A 24,383-nucleotide genomic window follows, 5' to 3' on the forward strand; every position below is an offset into this window, starting at 1 on the left:
GGCTTAGGGACGCCACCGCCCGCCGCGCCCCCAGCATGGGGAAACTTCACTCCAAGCCGGGTCAGTGCCCCCGCCCGCGCGCCGGCCCCTGGCCCCGTGGCCCCCGCCGTCCTCCTCACCGCGGTTGCTAACTCTCTCCCTCTCCTTTCTTTCCTGCTCCCGCCGCCGCCGCCGCCGCCGCCGCCGCGCGCGATGTGCCTGCAGCCGCCGTGTGCAAGCGCAGGGAGAGCCCGGAAGGTAGGGGCGCGCGGGGCACCGACCCCGGGGATGGATCAGGGGAGTCCCGCGGACGGCAGCCGAATGGCCCAGCCCGCCGGGTCTTATTACCAAGGCCACCCCCAAGCTCCAACTCCAGCCACCAGTCCCTCAAACCCGCTCCCGGAGCAGCCTTCGTGCCCCCCTCCCCTGTGTCTCCTCCCCCCGCCTCGGGGTCCTGCGCTCCCTCCGCTGACCCTCCACCCTTCCCCCTCCCGCGTCCCTGGCCTCCGAGCTCACTGCGCCCCCTCTTCAGACGCCCCAGTGCCTTCCCCCAAGATCCTGCCCTCCTCTTTCTGGCCCCCAGCCCCCTCTCCCGAGATCTTGGCTCCTGTGCCCACTGCACCCCCCTCCTGACCCTCAACCCTCTCCTCCGCAGTCCTGGCCTCTGGCGCTCCCTCGTCTGATCCTCGAACTCCTCCTCCCGGGGTTCTGCTCACCCCTCTTGCCCCTTCTGGATCCTTGTTTTTGGGGCTTCGCTGAAGCCCCTTCTCCTGATTACCTACGTCCCTCTCTCAGATTCTGCCCCAGCTCTCGAACCCCTACCCGGCCCCCCGGTGCCTTTGCTCTCCGCCCTCTGCCGCGCCCACTCCTTCCCTCCGCTTTGCTCTGGGGTAGCTTTCGGCCTGGGGCCGGACTCAGGGGTTTTATGTCGTCCCTGTCCCAGGTGACAGCTTCGCCGTGAGCGCCGCCTGGGCTCGGAGGGGCATCGAGGAGTGGATCGGGAGGCAGCGTTGCCCGGGCGGCGTATCAGGACCCCGACAGCTGCGGTTGGCGGGCACCGTTGGCCGAGCCACCCGGGTACGATCCCTACCTTGCCCCACCCCCTCACCCCCTTTCAGCCCCAGGGATGGGTCTCCATATCCACCCCCCCAGCTTTTAGCACCCTGCTGACACAGCTTCTAGTTCTAAAAATCCCTTCTCAGCTGCCCCCTGCTCCACCAACATGACCCTGTGCCCGCATGCCTTGGGGAAGAATCTAAGAGGCAGGTGGGCACCAGAGGCAGAGTGCTGCCTGGGGGGAGAGGTTCTTCGTGAGAAGGTGGTGCAGTCCAGTTGATGAGGAAGCTTGTCTGTTGCTGGAGGGGCTTGGGGGCCTGCTCTGACTTCTACCTTATTTCTGTGGCCAATATTCAAAGGTGGGGTTGGAGGTGGGGCTAGGGAGAGAGGGGAGGCATTAGCAGAGTCTGGGTGAAGGGTAGGGATGTGTTGGCCTCAGGATCTTGTGGCCGCCCCTGAATGTGTTACAATTGCAGCATTCATCAGTGCCATCTACCCAGGAACCCCAGCAGAGCAGGCTGCCATTTGGGTGGCAGAGCTTGGGGGGCACTGAGACCTGGCAGACCCCTTAGCTTGGCCCACAAAGAGAGAAAGGGCCTCATTCCACTGTAGTCTGGGCCCACCCCTGAGCCTCTACCCAGTGGGTCCCCCAGGGTTGGAGTTGTTCCCAGAGGAGCAGTAAGTGTGACAGGGGAATGAGTAAGTCCAGCCCCAGCTCCTGGCCCAGGACTGGTGTTCACAGATGTCCTGTGAGCTCCGGAACTCTGCACGGGGCTTTCAGACGGTCTGCGTGGAACTCGCGCAAGCCGAGGATCAAAGGATGAATCAACTTTTTGATGTGACATTTAATTTTTTTTTTTTTTTTTAACTTAGAGGGGGAGCAGGCTGAGTCTCAGGTCTGGTTAGTTCTTTGGTCTTGTCCATGGGCTGGGGAGAGGCCAGCGGAGTCTTCAGATGTGTGTGTGTGTATTTGGGTGGTGGGACCTGGCAGCTGAGTTGCAGGGGCTGGTGTTGGGCGCTGGGTAAAGTTGATTCCTGAGCATGTCTGCAATAATCTCTGAGTCCTGGGGAAGCCCCCTCTCCTCTTCCACACCACTGCTTAGCTGGGGGCTTTCGCTTCCTTTTCTCTTCATCTGCTGGCTGGGTTGGAATTAGAGCTGCTGTCCCCTAGTAAAGGTCAAAACTTGGTGGGTGGGGGGCACTGCAGTTGTGGCCCTTTAAAAGCAGAACTACAAACTTCCCCTTCTTCCCCCACCATTTCTAGTTTTTGATCTACTTATTTATTTAAAGGCCAATGAAAATGATCCAATTTAGCCATATGAACAAATGCCTTTGCAACCCAAGACAGAGGCCAACTGAGTGGATTTCCATTAATCAAGTTTTGGGGTTTTTTCAGCCTGTTTATTTTTACAAAGTATTCCTGCAGAATGACATTTATTTGCAGTTCCCCCTCCCTCTTTTTTTTCTTTCCTAAACTGCCAGGCAGCTTGCTCCATGCTAGAGGGGAAACTTGAAATACAGCAAGGGCTTACTTCAATTGACTTTTATCTTCAAAGCCATAACAAATGTTACCCGCATGTTTTTGGTGGGTCTCCTTGGCATCCAGTCCGGGAGGATGGGAGGGAGGAGGAAAGAGGCAGAGGAAAACAAAAGTCTGTCGTTTTTAATTAAATAGTAGTGTTCCCAGCAAGAGGAATGCAAGCCAGTAAAAGTTGCCATTGGGGGAAATGAGGGAGGGTGGGGAGGGGCCCCAGCTTAAGTCTGTGGCTTTGGTGAAGTCACGGAATTTTGTTGCCTGGTTTCTTCCCCCAGCTGCTGAGGACGGCATGAGATGGTGTTTGCCCCCCTCCCTCCCTCGTCCCCTCTCTCAGAGAAATGCCAAGGGGTCATTAATATTTGTTCAAAGTACTTTTGAAGATGCGAGGCACAGAGCCATTGGTGTGACATGTGTCAGGTAGTTGGTGGGTAGGCCCCAGCCATCAAGATGTTAAAGGGGGGATGCTTCTGCCTCCTTGGGAGTTGTTCTTGGTGACTGGGACCTGGACGGCTGGGTTCTCTCAAGCCTTGGCCTAGGATGGCCCTGCAACTGTGTCTGCAGAGGTAGAGATGGTGAGTCCACCCTGGGGGACAGCCAGGGTGAGCTCAAGGTGGGGCAGTGCTGTAGGGAGCCTGTGAGACCATTTCTGGTGATACCTGGAGGAATGTTTTTAACCTTCATATTACGTATTTTTTTTTAATCAGAAAAAAATAACCAAGACATCAAACCCATAATTTCATGGATATTACTGCTCAGGATGAAGCAAAGTTGAAAGAGATAGTCTGATTTAGAGTCGATTCAAAGAAAAATACTAAGTACAAGTGGTTGAAATTGTGAATGTGGGAATGGAATGCTCCAAGTTTGGGAAACACCGAGATGCTGAACAGGACAGCAGTGGGCAACCTCCAGTCTAGTTTAATTTCCGTGATTCCCACTGGCAAGGGAGAGGCAGCTGGCAGGTTTGTCCGTTATGTCATCGGGATGTAGGAGGGTGTGGGCTCCAAAGTCTGCTGGGTCCCAAAGGCTGGCAGAGGTCCTCCAACCAGCTCCAGGCCCATCTTGGGGATGGCTTCTGTCTCCACTCCTTCGCCTGGCCTGTTACCAAAGTGGCTGGGGACACATTAGTGGCTCATCCAACTAGCATTCTTGTTATTGCAATGATAGCTACTATTTAAGTGCCTGTGTGTGTCAAGCACTTTGCTTATATAACCTTAATCCTCCTCATAACCCTCTAGAGTTGACAGGCAGGTGGTGTGGACAGTTTTTCTCCCTTTCTGAAGCATGTTTTGGAGAAAGGTAGTCATGTGTGGAGAGGCCCTGTACCTGAGCATTCGACTGGAGGGTGCTGCATTTACTAATTCCCAGAGAGGTGGTGCACCACCCAGCTGCCGAACACTTCAAGATGCGCTGGTTGTGGGGCAGGCAGAAGCAGGAGTGGCTCTAGTTGGCTTCTTCCTCCCTGACGCGGTCTGAGGAGCTTGGTGAAGGTTCAGGGTGGGTCCATGTTGCATGCAAGGTCCTTGGGTGTGAGACGACTACCACACTGGCATTAACCTAAGCCTGCCCTCCTAAATATGGAAGTAAGTGAGGTCAGGCTCTGTCACAATAGCGTCTCACCTTGTGCAAGACATTTTACTTTTGTATACCTTAATTAGCTCATCTGCAAAATGGGTGCAGCAGTGTTCTTATCCCTGGCAGGGTTATGGCAGATAACTCTACAGGTACTAGAAGGTTCGCTGAGGCATTTGTAGGGATGGAGGTGGGGGCCCACAAGCAGGAAGGGGTAGGGCCCAGATTATGAAACCAGAGGCTCTCTGCCCCTCTCTGCTCTTACACGACAGGCTCACTTGGAGGGACACAGGCTAAGCTTTATCCATGGGGGCATAATGAAGTCCAAGGGAATATGAGCACACAGGAGAAAAGTGATGATGAAAGAACAATAAACTGAGCAATGTATATGCCAGAGAACAATGTGCTAAACAGAGTTAGAAAGTAAAATAAGCATAACAGTCTCAAAGAGATAATGGGGGATATTGGAAAATTGAAGCAGCAACAGGCGGTTACAAAAGAAAACCAGTTGAAGGGCTGGCCCGTGGCTCACTTGGGAGAGTGTGGTGCCGATAACACCAACGCCACGGGTTCAGATCCCTATATAGGGATGGCCAATTAGCTCACTTGGGAGAGCAGGGTGCTGGGAACACCAGGTCAAGGGTTAAGCTCCCCTTACCGGTCATCTTAAAAAAAAAGAAAGAAAACCAAATTGAACATATTGAGTATGGAAAATACAGTGGGTGAATACGAAATCTTTTTTTTTTTTTTTGTCTTTTTTCCGTGTCCGGCAACGGATCGCAGCCCTCAGTGTCGCCCCCGTACCGGACCGGGACCGGCAACGGGATCGCAACCCTCGGTGTTGCCCCCGTGCCTCGCTCAGCCAGTGAGCGGGAACCGGTCTGTATGTGGGATCCGAACCCTCAGCGGGAGCGCTGCCGCGCTTCCCAAGCGGCGCACTAGCGCAGTGCGCCACCGGGCCGGCCCCGAATACAAAATCTTAATAGATTGACTGAATTGAGCATAATGGACTCAGGTATCAGGTAGGAAAACACTTGGAGAAGCTGACCCTGCATGTCTCTGTGCATGCTCACATGGCATGTACCTGTGTGCATGTATGAATGTGTACAACTAGATTTAAAGCTATCTCCCTGCCACCCCCCTGGTCTGACCCTTTTGTTCTTTTATAGCAGAGCTGCCTGAAGAAATAGGGCTGAGAACCACGGTGTAGGCAAGCCCGCCTCTGGATCAAAGGCGGCTGTCAGGCGGTTTGGTGATTTGATTAGGGGGCACCTAGTGCATTTTGATATTTGGGGAAGATTAGGAAGGTACAGACCCAGTTGGAGCCCAAGGGGATGTATGGGGCTGGGTGATGAGATTGGAGGCTGGCCCAGCTGCTGCCCGAATGCCGGATTCCAGGGGAATTACCCTTGAATGATACCAGTTGGCACAATTAAAAGGCCCCATGTCTTCACCATATGGAAAGTGTTAGACCTCCTTACGTGGTTTCAAAGCTATGTGCTGGGAGGTGGACTTGACATTTGAGGTAAAACATAAATTAAATATTTAGTGTTTCAGAATTAAAAGATGATTTGCTTTGAGGCTGTGAAGGACTCAGGGTGGAAGGCATTTGGGCCTCTGCTCTCTGGCATCTGTGAGTTCTCCATGGAGGGTCTCCTGCCCACAGGCACCCAGGGCCAGCTTCATAGTGTAGCCTGAGTGCTTTCCTTACTCCTGGGGAATGGGAAGGAGAGACCAGGAGAGCTTGGGCCCAGCAAAATGCCTGGTGTGGCTTCTGGTTTTCAATAGGTCTGGGTCCCTCAGGATAGGTGGCTGGTGGGCAGGGGTGTCATATTCTGAGTGCTATAGTGCATCTTTGTGATGTGGTCTCTGGTAGAGATTTCGAGGAGTATTTTGTCCTCCCTTTGGAACTTTTCTTCTTTAAGAAGGAGGCTAGATCCCTCTGAACCAAGCTGTGTATGTGTTCTGTTCCCTAGAATTCAGGAACACCCTCTGTACATTCATTTTCTGTAGGAAACCCAGGGAAAATCTAATCCAGGAGGCATCCACTGCATGTCCTGCATGGTCCTAGAACTGGGGGGATGTTTTCTCCCTTCGCCCAGTGGGCAAGTTGGAAGTGTGGAGAAAGGTGGGTGATGGATGGATAGACAGTGTTCTTATTTGTACCAGGAAGGTCCGGCACAGTTTGTGGGACCAAACTGTCCCCTTGAGGACTTAAAACACCAAGGCTGAACTATCAACAACAAAAGAATCACTTTCTGAATAAAACTTTTTCCCCGTGGTATCCCCAGGGCACACAGTAGGCACTCACCATATATTGAATGAAGGAAGGAAGGAAGGGAGGAAGGAAGGGAGGAAGATAGAAAGATAGGTGAGGTCATCGTTCTTGCCTCTTCCTTTCCCAGATCCTCTCCCCAGCCACCTTCTCCCCTCTATTCCTGCTTCCAAGTTCCATCTTTTCCAAGATCTCACTGTCTGGAGTGGAAGAATAGAACCAGGCCTTTTCTTTTAGGCACTTGGCTTAATTAATTAATTAATTATCAATAATGAATTGTTAATTGTTAATTAATAATTCCCTAACTGTGCCAGGCACCAGGGATACAGTGGAGGATAAAAGAGACGTGGCCCCTGTCCTCCTGTGACTTCCAGTGTCATAAAGGAGACAAAGAAGCAGCAAGTACACAGGCACATTAATAGGCAATGACACTTGTGAGAAGCCCTGTGCAGGCAGCAGTCAGGGTGTGCTTGGGAATCTGCAGGCTGCCCAGGTTTACACCAAGATCCCCAAGACAGTAAGGAAGAAGGCGTGGGGGGAGGGAATGCATTTGTGCAGAGAAGAGCTGATAGGAGGACTCGTTGGCTCCAAGTGGCTTTGCAGCCTGAGAGGACTGGAAATCTTTCCTGGTACTCAGTCCTTTTGGAAAGCACTGCATGTTGGCAGCTCTTAGTACTTTTGAGCTACCTATCCCTCTGGATGGGTGTGTGGGGTGGAGTGGGATGGGCAGTCAGTGTGCCACCCCAGCATGCTCCATGGAGCTGATTGATGTGCATTGTCATCTACGGGGACTTGGGGGCATTGCCCAAGCTGTTTGAATGGGTTGGTGGCCCCTGCTGTCATGTTGGGGGAGGAAGTCCACTGTAGGGCCAGCAGCCCAGCTGTGGTGGGTATGGGGATCTCCAGGGGTGGGATTTGCTCAAGGGCAGAGAGAGGTGCCTCAAGGGCCAGGCGACAAGAGGCAGTGACAAGCCACCCTCAGAGAGAACCCATCCTGTCTCAGAACTGCAGTGTGCCTGTGTCTAAGGGAAGAGTACCCTTGCCTTGGCTTACCAGATTTGTCTGAGAAAGGGGGGTGCAAAGTGACCCTGTGGTCAGGGGACAAGAGGCAGTGACAAGCCACCCTCAGAGAGAACCCATCCTGTCTCAGAACTGCAGTGTGCCTGTGTCTAAGGGAAGAGTATCCTTGCCTTGGCTTACCAGATTTGTCTGAGAAAGGGGGGTGCAAAGTGACCCTGTGGTCAGGGGGCTAGTGCATTGGTCCACGAGGAGATCCCCTGGCATTGGTGAGTCAGGTACCCCAGAATCCTCCAGGTCTGGGGCTGCCTGCAACGTCACTCAGTGGCTGTGGATTCACAGTGTGCTTGGTTTAGAAACTTTGGAATTTTTACGTTGCTTGTTAGATTCCAAAGCAGGCACTTCCGGCTGCCTCCCTGACTTCTGTCTCTCTTGCTCACTCATACATGTTCTTTTTGCAGCTCTTGTCTCTCACAGATATTCTTTCTCTTCCCCTTACTCTGCCTCTCCCCCTCTCCCCCTCTCCCTGAGGAAGGGAAAAATTCAGACTCTCACAAACAAAATATCTGCCATTCCATCTGAAGGAGAACTGAGGCAGGAGCCCAGAATATCCTGGAAGAAATGCCAGAGAGAGCTGAAGGCCTCAGTTGTTTAATCTGGAAGGAGGGCTTTGATGTCACCGGCTCCGTTTATCCTGGGAAGCTGCCTGCTTCTTTATGGCCTCAGATTCTCCGCATGAAGCACGGCCGAGCTCCTTCAGAGGCCAGAGGGAAAGACTGATCACTCCCCAAAGGGCAGCCTGGTAATAGCTCCGCTCCTGCCAATCCAGGTGGGGTGGAGGACCTTTTCTAAACAAGCACTTCCAGAGACATAAGTAATTCTTTGATAGCTTCCTGGGAAAGCAGAGGGGACTGTTTATCCATGTGGGCACCAGTCATGGGGCTTGGGCAGGAAAGCCTCAGGTTCCCCACTGAAGTCATCCTTAGCTTTAGAATGGCAGCACACACAAGCTCTCACCAGCATGACTCTGCCCTCCGGGCTGGGCCCTGGGTTTGTGTTTATTTAGAGGGCTCTGAGAAATTGGTTTGGGCTTCACTTTCCTTACTCGCTGAGACCCATGCTCTCTGGCATGTGTGTGGCCTTGTGTGTGGCTGATGCCTTTCAGGGGACCTCAAGGTACCTAGTGGACTTCACAGTGGCGTGGCATCAGCTCTGGACCTTGGATTCTCCAGCTAAGAAGTAGTATACAATCATTATAACTTAGCAGCTATCTATTGGATGTGTTCTGTTCAAGTCATTCATGCATCTGCAATAAGTATTGAGTACCTACTTTAGGCCAGGTATACATTTGCTCTGTAAATAGAGCAAGTCCTGTTTTCATGAAACTTACAATCTAGTAGGAAAAGATAAATATTTTTAAAAACAAATTGTACAATTGCAATTGTGATATGTGCTTTAAAAAAGTCCTGGGTGCTTTGAGAACATATAATAGGGACCAGACCTCATCTGGGTGGTTATTCATTTCACAAATATTTGTCTTCTCTATCCCAAGCACTGTGCTTAGGATGTTGTGGAAATTATGAGAAATAGATGTTGTTTTTGCTTCACAGAACTTAGAGTTAGTGGAACTAAGTTCTCATCATTGCCTTTTATCTATTTTTTCTTCTCTTATTGCTTTGGTTGGAATATCCTATCTCTGTTTAATAACCATTAAATATGAGGTTTGTTGTTTTTCTAATTAAGAAAGCTTTCTTCAACTTCTGGATTGCTAAGATTTGTAAAATCAGGAATAATTATAGAATTTTATCAAATGCTGTTGGGGTGTTGATGGAATGGGCCGTTCTTTGCTAACATGATGTGCAATTTGTATGCTTGATTTACACTGCTAGATTTCCTAGTGTTCAACCTTCTTTGTACTCCTGAACAAAATCCTTCTTTGTCACGACAGATTACTCTTTTAAAATGTGGCTGAATTTGGTGTGCTCATATTTTATTTTACTTTACTTTCTTGGCATGGATATTTGTTAGATTGGCTTATAGTTTGGGAAGATAGATACTAAGCAATGAAGACAATGTTAAGGGAATGTTAGGGGACATTCTAGGGGCTCTGAGGGTTTGGAGCAGGGAGTGCCAACTGGTCTAGGGTCAGAGGTAGTCTTGGAGGAAATTTGGCTTAAGCTGAGACCCAAAAGTGAATGGGAGGAGGGGTGAGAGGAGGATGTAATGGGAGTATGAGTGTTTGGTAGGTGGACCAGTGGCATGGGGGAGAGCCTGGTGAAGAGGGCAGTTTGTTTGAGATGCTGATTAAGGTTCAGTTGGCTGAAGAGGGGTCATGGCCTGGATCTTTGTCCAGAAGGGAGACAAGTGGCGGGCCTTGTGTGAGGGGCTAGCAGGGCAAAGGCGAGCCCTGTGATCTGTTGTGTTGGGGGAGGAGGAATGTGGGGAGGGGCTCTCGGTTGTAAAAATACTTTGGAGGATAAAGAGGAATTAAGTGACTGTATTCTGTGGGCTCAGTGAAAAATTCTGGAATGTCTGTGTTGGGCCAGGCACAGCGCTTGGTTCTTAGGGGGTCATCCAGGGGACCCTTGAGGAGGCTACAGGAAGGCAAGGGACCCAGAGAAAAAGAATAGGGTGTTAAGTTAAAGATCAGGGATTCTGGAGCACTGTGTTCTGGGTTCAAATCCTGAATACACCATTGTCTAACTGTGGGACCTTCGGCAGAGTGCTGAACCCCTATGTTAGCCAGGGGGTCTGGCGGGAAAGAGATCCACCCTAGATAGTTTAGAGGAAAAGACTTCCAGAACTTCCAGACGTATGAACAGGGTGGAGGGAACCCTCACGGGGTGTGGAGGCACTCAGGGACTAGCAACAGTGGGAAGCTGTTACTGCTCCTAGGGAAGAAAGGGCCAGGGAAGGAAATACTTTTATTGAATCCTTGTAGGAGCTGCAGCTGATGAGTGGAGGATTAACTGTAGTTAGAGACATGGTGCTATAGTAGTGAGTGGGTAGGGAGAAATACCCTAACCTCTCCCTTTTTTTCCATCTTCCAGTATCTTGCCAAAGCCTCCTGTTGGCTGAATCTAGAACCAGTGGGCAAGGAAGCGCTAGTGAATCAGTCCATAGAGATCAGCATGCTGGGGCACAGAGCAGCACAGAGAAGGGTGGGGAATGGATGGAGGTGGAGATGACAATAGAATAATCAACTCTGAGCCTCAGTTTCCTTATCTGTAAATCAGGGAGGATAATAGCACCAGCTTCCTAGGGTGGTTGTGAGGACTCAAATTGTAAAATGGTTATAACTGCCCAATATGTAGTAAGCGCTCAGTACAATTCAGCTATTAAGGTTGTAAAACTGTGAGAGAGGCACAGGGCTCTGGAGATTTAGGGAGGACTTTTTGAAGGAGGTGGCATGTGAGTAAGGCTTTGAAAGATTGTAAAACTGAGATCAGGAGTCAGAGAGTTCATATTAATGAATGCTGCAGGCTGGGTGGGAGACATCTGGGAGGGGTGAGGACTGGGGTGCTCTGGGACAGTGCTATTCAGCCCAGCCAACTGTTGCCAAATGGGAATATGGCTCTGGCGTTGCCACATTGTCTGGTTGTTAAGAGAATCCAGCCATCTGGATTTTTGTGTGAAACCTTTCCCATTAAAAAATTATTGTCAACTAGGGGGCCGGCCCGGTGGCGCACTGCTATAGTGCGCCGCTTGGGAAGCGCGGTGGCGCTCCCGCCCGAGGGTTCGGATCCCACATACAGACCGGTTCCCGCTCACTGGCTGAGTGAGGCGCGGGAGCAACACCGAGGGTTGCGATCCCGTTGCCGGTCCTAGTCCGGTACGGGGGTGACACTGAGGGTTGCGATCCCTTGCCGGACATGGAAAAAGACAAAAAGGAAAAAAAAAAAATTATTGTCAACTAATTAAAATTTTTAGAAAACACTTTCTTTGGTTGACCCGGAAAAAAAAAAAAATTATTGTCAACTAATTAAAATTTTTAGAAAACACTTTCTTTGGTTGACCCAGACAGCTTGATTTGGCTTGTAGTACTCTGGTTTGTGATTGCTGATTTAGACCTCCAAGATTTTGATGGCGACGGTGGTAGAGCATCAGTATGTTAGTAATAATAATACATACACATTCTGAGTATCATATGTACTAAGAACCATGCCTAATGCTTTACATGCATTCTCTTGTTGAATCTTTGCAGCTAGCATATGTATTATTCCCCTCTCATATAGATGGGGAGACAGGCTCAGCAAGTCAGAGTCACGAGCCCAATCAAGGAGAGCCGGATTCGGGTTGCATCTGAGGCAGATGGTGCAGCCCAACCAAAGGCTCAGTGCTGAGAAGTTGTGGACAGTGTATTTCAGTTTAGTGGGAGAAAAGTGTGGGAGGGCAGGTGGAGTGAGTACAATAAAGATATGGTTTGGGCTGCTTTATACTGAAGACCAGCATGTGCACATAGAAGGTGCCAGAGGTGTGGTTAGAGCTTGCAGAATCAGGCTTCCTGGGTCTAAATCCCAGGTGCACCTCTCCACAGCATTGTGGACTTGGGCCGCATGATGGTTTATTTCTGATCCTCAGTTTTCACATCTGTGGAATGGGTAGAGCAATAGTTCCTACCTCACGGAGTTGTTCTAAGAGTGAAATGAGTTTGTTGCAGCAAATTGGAGAATAAAGCAGATGTCATCCTTCCTCTTGCAGCTTTCTAGTGTTTGCTGATGACCACCTAGATATGTGTAAAGTGAGCTGTCCTTGTGCTAAGTGTGGTGAGGAAGAGAGTGGGGTGAGGTGAAGGAGAATAAGGGGGGATTCTCCTTTAGATGGGGAGTGACATTTAAGTTGCTGAGACCCAAAGAATAGCAGCTAGCTAGGTGATGAAAGGTTTGGTAGAAGCCTTCTGGGCAGAGGGCCTGAGAAGTACAAAGGCTTGGAGGCATGCATGATGTGTGCGTGGGAGAAGTCTGTCTTCAGTCTGCTTCTGAGTGTCTGACCTAGGATGAGACTCTAGTCCCTGAGGTGTTAGGGCAGAAATATGTGGTCCGGCAGAGGGCCTGTTCCTGTTGGGGGTGTGTGGTGCTGCTGTATGTTGCAACCCTTTGTGAGGCCTGGTCTACACACTGCAGATCTTCCTCCGTGAAGTTTTATTGATGTCCTGAAGTTTTACTGATGTCCATTGACTCTAGCTCCTCTCCTTTCTGAACAGGTGGCAGGAGGGAGGGGAAGAACCTCTCAGTCACAAGAAACAGTGTCATTCTGGAGCTGATTGGCTCCCTGCTGTGTGCTGGCCAAGCCCCCTGGCCTTGAGTATGGAGCTGGGGCCCTGGGGAGGGTAGAGACAGAGCATAAAGGGCCCCTGTTAGTGCCATGGGCCATCTACCCTCAGGCCACAGCTTCCCAAATGGGCCAGGCCTGAGGATGTTTTTCTAGCTTCAGAAGGCTCGTGGGCTGGGGCCCCTTGCTCAAAGGCCTTGGCTTGGGGTGGCTCCATGGACTGGATTTGGGGGTGCTGGTTGGGGTGCCAGTGCCCACTGTATGCCTGGCTTCTGGAGGGAGCCTTGTTACAGGGCAGTGTTTGACCTTGACATCATTGTTTTATCCTTCTTTCCCCTTTCAAAGGCAGAAAGAGGATTTCAATATAAGCCAGGAACAAAGTTGCCCTTTCAATGGGTCCTAGGGGCTTTCTCTTCTCGCTCCCTTGTCCTGGAAAGTCCGAAAACACCTACTGCCTCCGTCAGTCCTGGGCACATGTATCTTTTCTCAGTGCTCTCTGGCTGCAGGCTTAGTGTGTCTGTTGACTGCCCACTGTGTGCACAGACAGCCCCCTGCTGAGCCAAGGCTGACAATAGAGCTACTGTTGATTGCAGATTTGCTGATGCCAGGTCCTGGGCCATGGCTGTCCTTGCTGTTCCATTCTCACAGCACCATTAGGAGGTAGGGGTTATTCTCTCTACTCTACCCATAGGGTAACTGAGGCCTTAAGGAACTCTACACCTTGCCCCAGGTCACTTGACTTGGAAGTGGAATCTTGCTCCAGCAGGATTCAGATATAGGTCAGTCTGATTTTAGAGCCATCTTAAATCAGTATAGGTGTTTTTCTGTTTTTGTTTTTGTTTTTTAACTGTGTGTTACAACCCCATTTATGGCTCATGAAATCACTTTAGTGACCAGCATTTAAAAAAATGAAATAGAACAGAATAAAGATATGAGAAAACATCACGTATAGTAAGAGTAAATATTGTTTTATGTAACTTTGTTTTACTTAAAATGTATATATACATACACACACAAATATCTATGCCCAAATCCATATGTACAGAGGCCCGTTATAAAATTTAATTCTTAATATAGGTCACGATCAAGGTGTTAGAAAAACACTGGTGTTTGGTCACTGGTGCAGGTTCTGAGCCTGAATGTCTGGTTTCAAGCCCTAGCTCTATTTCCCACTAGCCATATGACCTTGGGCAAGTTCCTTAACCTCTCTGTGCCTCAGTTTTCATTCTTGGCTTCAGGTCTTTTGGTTTGTTGATGTTTTGGCCAGGGCAGATGCTCCTGGGACTGCCTGGGTACTTTCTTGCTGACCCACTCCCTTTGCTTAGGGGATGAAGAGAATGAGGGCCTCTCACCTGATAAGCCAACATCTGAACCTGAACAGCAGCAGCTACACCCTGGGAGGAAGACATGGCTGAGTGTTTGGGGACTGGACAGAGCACTGGGCTGGGAATACTGAGCCTGGGCGTGGCCACAGCTTAGCTGTTGGGTATCTGTTGTGACCTCTCCTGGCCTTGGCTTCCTCCTCTCAGAAATGTATTGAAGAAAAAGAGGGTGCTTGTTTTCTATTGCTATGAAAAAAAGTCCAAAACTTAGGAACTTAATCATTTTGTGATTTGCTTAAGATTATGAAATTTGGGCAGAGGTTGGCAAGGGCGACTTGTCTATGGCTCTGTGTGGCATAGTTAGGGCAGCTCAAGGAGCAGGGGTCTGACTGCTTCACTTGAGTGATATGTCTGAGGCCTCAGTTCTCTTCCAGGTGGCCTTACCCCATGGTTAGCTTGGGCTTCCTCCTATTATGCCAATCTCCAGGTATTCACATTTACGTGGTGGCTGGCTTCTCTGAGGGTGCAAAAGTGGAAACTGCCAGGCCTTATTAAAGTTTAGGCCTGGAATTGTCAACACCACATTCCTTCTGCTAAAGCAAGTCACAGGTCCAGCCCAGATTTGGGGGAAAGGACCACACAGGGGCATAGAAGTGGGATTCATTGGGGGCCATCAGTGTAGCTTACTAGAGAGTATGTGGTTTCCTGGAAAGAAAGCTGCTGAGAGATGGGGTGAAAAAAGAAAAAAAGGACTGGAAGGTATATTGGAAGGTATATATTGGATTTGGGCTTTTAGTGGTCATAGTTGGGTTTTGTAGCTGTCTTGGTGAAGGGGCAGCAGAGGTGAGACTAGAGTGGGTCATGAAGGGACTGAGAAACACTTTCAAGAACGCTCATGGCTGCATTATTTGGAAGAATGAAACATTTGTGGCATCTCAAGTATCTATCATTAGCTTAGTAAACAATGGCATAGCCACTTTATGCATCTTTCTGTAACTGGTGAAAGCAGGGTGAGTTAGAGCCTGGTGTGCTGGCAGGACAGAGCAGGCAATGCTGCTGAATGAGCAAACCAAGTGCAAAACATAAGTGGACTGTGGTCCTGTTTCTTGCAGTCTGTAAAAGAATAGTCAGGCTATGTCTGACTGTATTTGCAGGTGCATAAAGATCTGGAAGGATACACTGCCAAAGACAGTTTCCTTGAGGAGTGGAGAGTTTCACTTTTCATATTACATATTTCTATATTGTTTGACTTTTTTTTTTTTTTTCCTTTTTGTCTTTTTTTCGTGCCCGGCAACGGATCGCAACCCTCAGTGTCGCGCCCGCACCGGACCGGGACCGGCAATGGTATATTGGGATTGATCTTGAAGAGTTTTATTCTAGTTTGTGTTTTTTGCTTTGTGCTTTTTTTGTTGTTTGTAATTTAAATTTTTATTTAACTGGATTTGGAGTCTTTCAATTTCTTTTTTGTCATGTTAGGACCTTAGTTCCTAGAGAGAAAGACTGATCTGTGTTTACTATGCCTCTGTTGCCCCAACATTTTTGCTATTTTCATGTGGATATTGATGATGATGGTAATTCTTAGGAAATGGAGGTGCCTAATTTCCCCAGCCTGATAAATAAATCATCTGAAAAATAAAAAATAATTTCAATAAGCCAATACATTTTAAAAGCGAGTGAGAGGTGAAGAAATAGCAAGTGTAGGCAACTCTATGGAGAAGCTTTATTGGAAGGCGTGGAGAGAGAAGACGAGCTGAAGTGGGCTGGAGGGGTGGGAAGGACCCAGGCTGTGGCCCAAGGACTGCGTATTTCTGAACCTCATGGGTGCTGTTTAAAATGCAGAGTTTTTGGGTGCCCCCACTTCTGAGTTAGAACCTCTCTGTACTGGGCAACAACTGTGCTAACTGGGCCCTGAAGGAAAGGTGATAGAAAGGTGCATGGGTAGGGAAGGGCTGTGGAGGAAGGGCTCCCAATTTGTAGAATAGTAAGGATCGGATGGGTGGCCCTACAGAGAAGCCAGCATGATTCCTGACTCAGGATAGGCTCTCAGCATGTGTCTCCCTCTTCCCACTCCCCATGGCCGTGGCTACTTAAACTTACAAGTGGATTTAGATCTTTACTTGCAGTTATTCATACCTGCCCTCACTGTAAAGGGCTGCCAGCCATGTCCTTTTAGAACTGGAAGGAAGGAGGGCCGGCCTCACTCGGGAGGGTGTGGTGCTGATAACACCAAGGCCACAGGTTCGGATCCCATATAGGGATGGCCGGTTTGCTCACTGGGTGAGCGTGGTGCTGACAACACCAAGCCAAGGGTTAAGATCCCCTTACTGGTCATCTTTAAAAAAAAAAAAGAACTGGAAGGAAGAAGTTAACAGGGCCTCCAGACTGTGCCGGCCAACAGAATGTTCCGATGATGTCTACACTGTCTACTACAGGAATCTATAGTACCCTGAGTATTTGGAATGTGGCTATTGCAACCGAGGAACTGAATTTGAAGATTTATTTTATTTGAGTGGATTTAAATGTAAATGTTAATAGCCACATAAGGCTGTGGCTGCTGCATTGGACAGCACAGTTCTGGGGCGGTAGGGTTCCAGTGCTGCAGTGGGTCAGGCTAAACCCCCTCCCAAGGGGGGTTGAAAGAGTTATTCGCAGCAGGTGGTGGTGGAAGGTAAGCTCTCCCTGCTGAGATGCACTGGTTCAACCCTCCTAAGACCTACCCAGAGCCTGCTCTTCAGAGGCATGGCTTTGCCCAAGCTTGGAGGGAGGGAGCCCCAGCTGGCCACTTCCGTGGTCATGGCTGGGAATGGTAGATTCTAGATGGTAGATTGGAGCACTTTCTCGTGATGTCACAGATTGGGCCTTCCTAGCTTCTTAACCCTGGAAGTCCTACTTGGCAACTGCGTCTGGGGTTCTTGGGTGAGGACTTGTCCCCATGGCTCTGGTCTGGGGCTGGAGGCAGCAGCCCTGAGTGGGGTCAGCTTTTCTCCAGCCGGTATTTATCCAGGACTTCATGCTTTGCAAAGCTTTCCTCACAGTGATTTGTCAGGCATTTAATATTTGCAGAAACCTGGCCAGGATAAGTATTATTCCTATGGAGAAACTGAGTCCAGATTGCACAGTCCATGGGGTATGTTCTGTGTGGCTCACCATTGTATCCCCAGGGCCTTTTGTACTGCAAGGCACAAGGCAGATGCTCAAAGAACATTTGCCAGGTGAATGGGGCTCAGAGGGGCCTTGCAGTTTTGCCAGAGGGCACACAGCTGCAGAGAGGTTGGGGATTCAGGTCCTGACCCTTCAAATCCCCACCTCTTTTCACACGGCTGACTGGCCATGCTGCTCTGTGCCTTTGAAGAGAGCCTCTGCTTGCTTCTCCCCTGCCCTTCAGAAAGGGTCCTTAGGGCTGGCCCATGGCTCACTTGGGAGAGCGTGGTGCTGATAACACCAAGTCAAGGGTTAAGATCCCCTTACTGGTCATCTTTTTAATAAAAAAAAAAAAAGGAAGAAAGGGTTCTTACCTTTTTCCTTTTGGTAAATTAAGTCATGCACCTGGCAAAAAATAAAGAAAATGAAAATCCAAAACAGCACTAAGGGTATGCAGTCCACAGGAAGCCTCCTTCCCCCCTCCACCTCCTCTTCAGAGGTGTCTGCTGTTATGGGTTCCTTGAGGTGCTTCTAGTGTGCTCTGTGTGTGTGTACTCGCATCTCTGCACAGGAGCCCTCTTGGCTGACAAGACTGGGAAGAATTGGTGTTTGTAGGTTAATTGAAAAATTATTTTAAGGTGGGAAACCATAAAAAAGTGAGGTAGACATTAAACATTTTCTTTTAGCTTAAGATGTACATTATACATCTTGCTTTTTAAAACTGCCAGTGTATCTTGGAAATCATTTCATATCGGTGCATATAATCTTATCATTTTTCATGGCTATGGAGCCTTCCATTAGAAGAATGGACCACAATGTATTACTCTGATCCCCTATCTTTGGGCATTTAGATCATTTATGGGCTTTGTTCTGTAGTTGGCTTAGACTGCAGTGCGCATTTCTGTAATTGTGCTTTTATGTCCCCTCTCTACTCCCCTGGTGCCCCCAACACACACACACACTGCACATCCTGATGTGATCTCCAGGTGTGGCTCTACTACTTTTTCTGGCAAAGGCAGAGTTTCGCCACCTGACTGGTGTCTTCAAAATCCAGGAGGGAAGCAGCTTCAGGGGGAGTTTGGTGTTAAGCGAGTGTGACCTTTTCCTGTGTCACTTAGTCAGGACCCCTTGGGTTTCAAGCCCACTTCAACTGTTTTATATAATTGGCTTGTGTAGCTAAGAAGTTGACTTCAGGTACAGCTGGATCCTAGAGCTCACTCTATGCCCCAGAACAGCCATCACAGTCTCCAGCTCTGGTTTCTCTTGGATCGGTTTCATCCTCAGGCAGACTCGCCCCCAGGTAGTGGCAATTTGGCTTCTAACAGTCCAGACTTCCATCTTTACCTGCTGGAGAAAGTTCTAGCAAAAGCCCAGGCTGGGCTCCCATTGTTTTGACTTAGGTCACATGTCCATCCCAGAGCCAATTCTTGTGCCTCGGACAGTTTTGGATCAGGTGCCAACCTCACTAAAGAGAAACCACCTTGTGAGGAGAGGGCTGCAGAATGCGCACTGGGTGGATGGAACCAACAGCTGTGCATGGCCCAGTCACTGAGCAAGACTCCAGCCAGCAGCCGTGAGGGTGGGTGGGGACAGGGCAGCCAGGCAGAGAGGCAAATTAGCTGACTTTTGGGGAGAACCAATCCTTGCCACTGGATCTTGGAAGAGCCTGGGCAGTTTGCCACCTCCTCCATGCAGCCTACGTGGGTCACAGCCTTCCTTTCAAGCTCTTAACTTCTCCATGATGATTAATAGGTTGATGATTCTTAACCCTCAGGGGTCAGTAACAAGACCCTTTTGGGAACGCACTGAATCTGATGGTGTCTGTCTCGTCAGATAAAGGCTTTTACATTCTTAACTCCCTTCTAGGACATCCATAGCCACTAGATTAAGAACCCATGCCTTAGTTTGTATAGCTTCTTTTTTTTTTTAAGCTTCATTACATTATTTAACTTTTCTCTGTCCTATGTGGGTCTTCTCCCAATTCAAGGGGGCATAGAGCTTTGGACTTAGACTTCAGACCTGGCTTTATACTGAACTGTGTTAACGTTGGGCCTTAGTTTCCTCACCTGTAACATGAGAAACAGAATACCCTCTTGGAGTTGTTTCAAGGATTAAATGAAATACACATAGACATTTAAGGCTCAGCACACAGTAAACACTCAGTAAACATACTTGGTAGCCTTGTAAGGCTTCTGGCGCTGCTGATCTATTCTGGAAGATTCCCAGTAAATGCACTCCGTCTCTTTTGGACCTAAAACAACACCTGAATGGGGCTCCATTCCTGTTTGATGCATGTGGAGGTTCAGAGAGGACATCACATTGTTTGCTTGAGGTTTCCTGGGATGGTTCTTCTCTATTCACAAATGGGAAAACCAAGGCCTAGGGAGGTGTCAGTGTCTTATCTAGGTATTTTGGAGTTAGTTTGGTTTGGTTGTGAGAGCCTTTACGCTCTGATCTTATGACACCTCTCACTTGTTTTGTAAGCTGCACTCCTCCCTGCCAAGGACAAGCTACAGGTGACAGCTCACCTGTGCAATGTGCCACTTGAAGGAGTTCCCTGATCTCACTGAATCCTTTCTGGCCCCCGAGACCAGCCATGGCTCTTTTGCCTGCCTGGCTGGACACCAGGTCTGGGGAGGTGGGTATTGTTCTAGTAGAAATGTGAACTGGTGCTTTGCTTTGAGTGTATTAAGACACAAAGTCAGTGTGGTTAACAGCAAATTAATCACTGCATTAAAGAGGGAATGTCTTAGGTAGACATGACTTCATGAGCTTGTCATAGAGTCTGCCTGGCCATATTTCACTCTCCGAGATTTTTGACTTTCAGAAAAGGAACCACAGATAGAGTTACCAAGTTTTACAGAAATATTTTTACTGGGCAGAAGATTGCTTTATGGTGAGAGCCAGTTATTTCAGGAGACAAGCAAAGAGCCCTTTATTCTCACATTCTGTGGGAGGAAAATATTATGATAGAAAGCCAGCTTCTGGATGGACCATTTGAGAGGCTGGGCTGACTTTCTGGAGTTGGGAGTGGGTGGCATGAGATGGCTTGGGGAAGCCTGGGGCGGGGGAACTGAACATGTACCCATTTTCTCTTAACCCTCCCCGGGGATTTTAGGCTTGTTTTGCAGGCAGAAGGAGGCCCAAGGGTGTTGAGTAGGGAAGGAAGGTGGTCAGAGCTGGGCTTTCACCTGAGGATGCACGGTATAGACAGGGAGGAGTGGGAGTGCTACATCAGTGTGTGAGGCCCCCTCAGCTGGAGAGACAGGAATTTGGGGTCAGGCGGGCTCTGCCCTTTCCTGGCCATGGGACTTCGGCTTCCCAATTTGTAGACTGGGGAGAGCAGCAGTACTACCTGCTGGGCTTGACATGCAGATAAATGAGATCATCTATGTCAAGTGCTTACTCATTTGCCCAGTGCATGACATTGATGGTGACTCTTGGAGGCAGGGAGACGGGCCTCCCTTCATCCACACTCCCAAACCAACTCACCCTGTGACTAACGTTGTGTGTGCCTTTGAGTGCAGTGGGCCAGGGCAGTGGGAGACTTGAAATCTGGGCTGCCCTAGTGAGTTGGAGCTTTATGGGCCTCATTCCTTGAGCTCCAGTTGGTTCATGGAAGGGACTGTTCTCTCCTGAAATTAGTGGCAGGGGAAATACTGGCTTGATTATACTCAAGGAGGATGGGTTCAATCTTTGTGGATTAAGACTTTATTTTCCCCTCCTGCGACGTGGAAGAAGGATGCCTGCCAAACGTTTTGTTTGTGTCTGGAGCAGCCGTGTGCCTGATAAGGAGATGGCCCCATTGCACCATTCCTGCTTCTGACCATAATCCCTTTTAAGTTGGGCGGTTGGAGAGTGTTGATTTATTTCCTTCTCTTCCCCACTCCCTTTCATTATTTAGAATGTGAGGCAGAGTTTATCTTGTTCTGCGGGAGATCTGTCATCTCAGCTTTGGAATGGCATCCAAGTTTACAGAATGGAGTCTGGTGCCCAGAGCCTCCTGGTAAATATTTTGGGAAGTTGGATTCCACTGGTATTATGGCCTGCAGGTTGGGCGATGGGTGCTTTTCCATGATTAGGTGATGGAACTTGGACTCTTCTTATACAACACCGTGTGTGTGCATGGGCTTTGTGCTGAGGCATCTTAGTGCCCAGAATTCCTGCCTCTTTCTTGGCTCCAAGGTTCCGCTTGTGCTGTTCTGCCCATTGAGAATCCATCCATTGCTTCTGCACTCTGCAGATCCACGTGCCCCTTCCTTGTCCTTGGAGTGCTGCTTCCTTCAACCTTCTCGTGCCCCCATTTCATTCACCCCTCCCTGGAGCCTTCTCTGGAGCTGCCATCTTTGTTCCTGAAAGCTTTCGTGTCACTTTGCCAATGCCGCCTTCCATCTGCCCTGGGTTGGCCAGGTCAGATAGGTGGACCCTGGGCATGCTCCATGGTCTCTCAAATCTCAGTTTCTTCATCAGTATAATAGGATGGTAATAACAGAGCCCATCTCCTGGCATGAGTACGAGGATTAAAGATAATGGGTGGGAGCCTCAGGGTCTGGTATGCAGTAGGGTTTGGTGAATATTTCACTTTCTCCCTCTCAGCCCTAGATTATAAACTGCTCAAGGGCAAAGGCCAGTTGTTACTCATCTGTGTATCTCCTGGAGAGCTTTTTAGCATGGTGTCTTATCCATAGCAGGTCCTGAGAACCTGTTAAGTGGAAACCCCCTCATTAGGAGTGGTAGTGACTCTCTGAAGACTTCCTTGGTTGGTTAAAGTCCCTTAGAGCTTGATTTCCAGGAGCTTTGGGGAACATAAATATTGTTGCTTTAGCAGAGTGAGCACTGTCCATTGTGGTAGCCCCTATCATGTGGCTTTTGAGCATTTGAAGCATGGCTTGTCTAGGGCTGGCTGGTTAGCTCACTTGGGAGAGCATGGTGCTGGTAACACCAAGGTCACAGGTTTGGATGGCCAACTGTCCCCCCCGGCCCCCCCAAAGAATGAAGTATGGCTTGTCCGGATTGAGAATGCACAGGGGATTTCAAAGTCTTAGTGTAAAAAAAAAAAAAAAAGAGAGAGAATGTAAAATTTCTTCTTAATAATTTGAATATTTTTTATGTATAATGGTAATATTTTGAAATATCAATATTTTAGACCTATTGGCTTAAACAACATTATTAAAATTAATTTCACCTGTTTCTTTTTCTTTTAATGTGGCTACTAGAAAACTTAATATTACATGTGTGGCTTGTACTCTGTTCCTATTGGACAGCCCTGGTCTTGACTCTAGACCATTCTCAATGAAGATGATATTGTCCCCAAGGGGGCAAAGTTGGTTCTTAGGGGGCAAAAAAAAAAAAATGCTTTTTAAGTATAAAGCACAGATATACATACAGTGTATAGACAGATACACAGAGTATTTGTGGTATTAAAATTTCATGGTGGGGTGATCAGAAAAAATAAATGTCTAAATAGGCTCTGTACAGGGGAGGGGGAGGGAAAATGAAAACTGGGAAACATTTCTCCAGCTCCAGAGACAGCCAGGCCCAATTCAGTGCTGGTTCTGCCACTTAATAGCTGTGTGACCTTTGGGTGAGTGCCTTAGTTTCCTCATCTGTAAAATGGGAGTAAAAACGATACTTAACCCAAAGAGCTGTTGTGTAGAATAAATGAGAATTCTCGTGAAATACTCAGCTCAGTACCTGGCTCACAGAAAGCAGGCAGTACATAAAACAGTTGTTATTATTCATATTGTATGTAACAAGCATGGCCTTTGGAGGTAGACCTGGGCAGGACTTCTACTTCACTTTACAGAGTGACCATAAAGTCTGTTAGCCTCGGTGTTTCCATCAGGAAAACGTGTCGCTGGGAGGGCCGTGGCATGTGTGGTGCTTTGTGCTGAGTGTGGAATATGGCTGGAGGGTATTTAAGTGATGCAGCCCCCCACCCCCAACCATAGCAGCACCATGCCAGGCACTGGGAGGAGTCTACACTGAGGGCTGGCTGGCAGTGGTCTTCACTGGGCTCATGGCAGACCCTTCTGGCTGTGCTAGTGTCCAGCTGTCAGGGCCGGGCTGTGCAGTGTGTCTCCTCCCTGGGGCTGCCTTCAAAGGGAGAAGTGGGGGGAAGGTGGGGGAGAGAGAAGGGGCTGCCCATTGACTGCCCGATACAGACAATGGGATTAAAGGTCCCTTTTAAGGCCTTGGAAATTGTCAGTGACATGGGCCCTGGCCTGGGGACTGTAACAGCAGCCTTCCAGTGACAAACCCGGATCGCCTCTCCTGAAATCACTGTTTAAGAGAGGTGGAGGCTGAGGCTCTGCCTTCTGTGGAAAGAGGTGATTAGAAGGGAGCCAGGTAGACATCGTAGCTAGGGTGAGGACAACCTGCTGGCTGCACAGCCTGTCAGAACCTGGCTGTGCACACAGCAGCTTTGGGGGTTTCAAGTGGTCTGAAGACCTGGATACACGCTGCTTGATCCTCCATTCCATGTGGCTCACGCACCCAGACATAACCTGTCTGAAACTGCCTCCCTCCGCTGCTGCTGTGAGACCTGTCTGCGCTCCAGGTCTCCCGGACCCAGCGAAGGGCTCTGCATTCACCTGTTGCTCAGCCCAGGGACCTGGGAGTCATTCCTAGCTCCTCCCCTCCCTCACCTGAAAAGCCAAGAGATACTGTCAATTCTGTGACTATGTGAATCTCACATCTGTCCACTGCTCACCACTGTTCCCACCCTGGTCTAAGCCGCCAGCATATTGCACCTGGAGGACTCCAGCAGCCTCTGAATTTATCCTCCGTGCTTCAGCCAGGCTGATTTGACAGTATGCAATGAGATCACATCACTCATGTACTTGAATCTCTAATGGGACCTCCCACGGCCCTTAGAAGAACCTCTAAATTCCTTCTTGTAGTCTGTAAGATCGAGCACAATCTGCCCTCTTTCCCCCTCTCATCCCCAGCTGCCCTTCCCCTCACCTACTCTGTCCCAGCCACTCTGATCCTTTTTGGAACATGCCCATCACGCTCCTACCTCAGGACCTTTGCACATGCTGTTCCCTCCACTTGAGATGCGTCCCAGTACTCTTCTCCCTGGTTCTCCCCTGCTAACCCATCAGGACTCAGCTTCCATGTCTGCCTCAGAGCAGCCTCTGGAGGCCCCAGTCAGAACCAGTTTCTTTGATTGCAGCAGTTCCTTTTCGTAACACCCTGTTCCTCCCACTTCCTG

At 49.2% G+C, this 24,383-nt stretch overlaps 1 protein-coding gene across 1 annotated transcript in view; it reads left to right on the forward strand.

Moving 5' to 3' along the window:
- Nucleotides 1–24,383, forward strand: part of NKD1 (naked cuticle homolog 1 (Drosophila)) — an 85,058-nt gene that overhangs the window by 1,296 nt on the left and 59,379 nt on the right. The window contains exons 2-3 of the mRNA XM_008578252.1: nucleotides 205–237; nucleotides 923–1,056. Of these exons, the coding sequence (XP_008576474.1) occupies nucleotides 205–237; nucleotides 923–1,056 (167 nt within the window). The remainder of the gene's footprint in view (nucleotides 1–204; nucleotides 238–922; nucleotides 1,057–24,383) is intronic.

Source organism: Galeopterus variegatus, unplaced genomic scaffold (genome assembly GCF_000696425.1).
Source record: "Galeopterus variegatus unplaced genomic scaffold, G_variegatus-3.0.2 Scaffold1650, whole genome shotgun sequence".
NCBI lineage: Eukaryota > Metazoa > Chordata > Mammalia > Dermoptera > Cynocephalidae > Galeopterus > Galeopterus variegatus.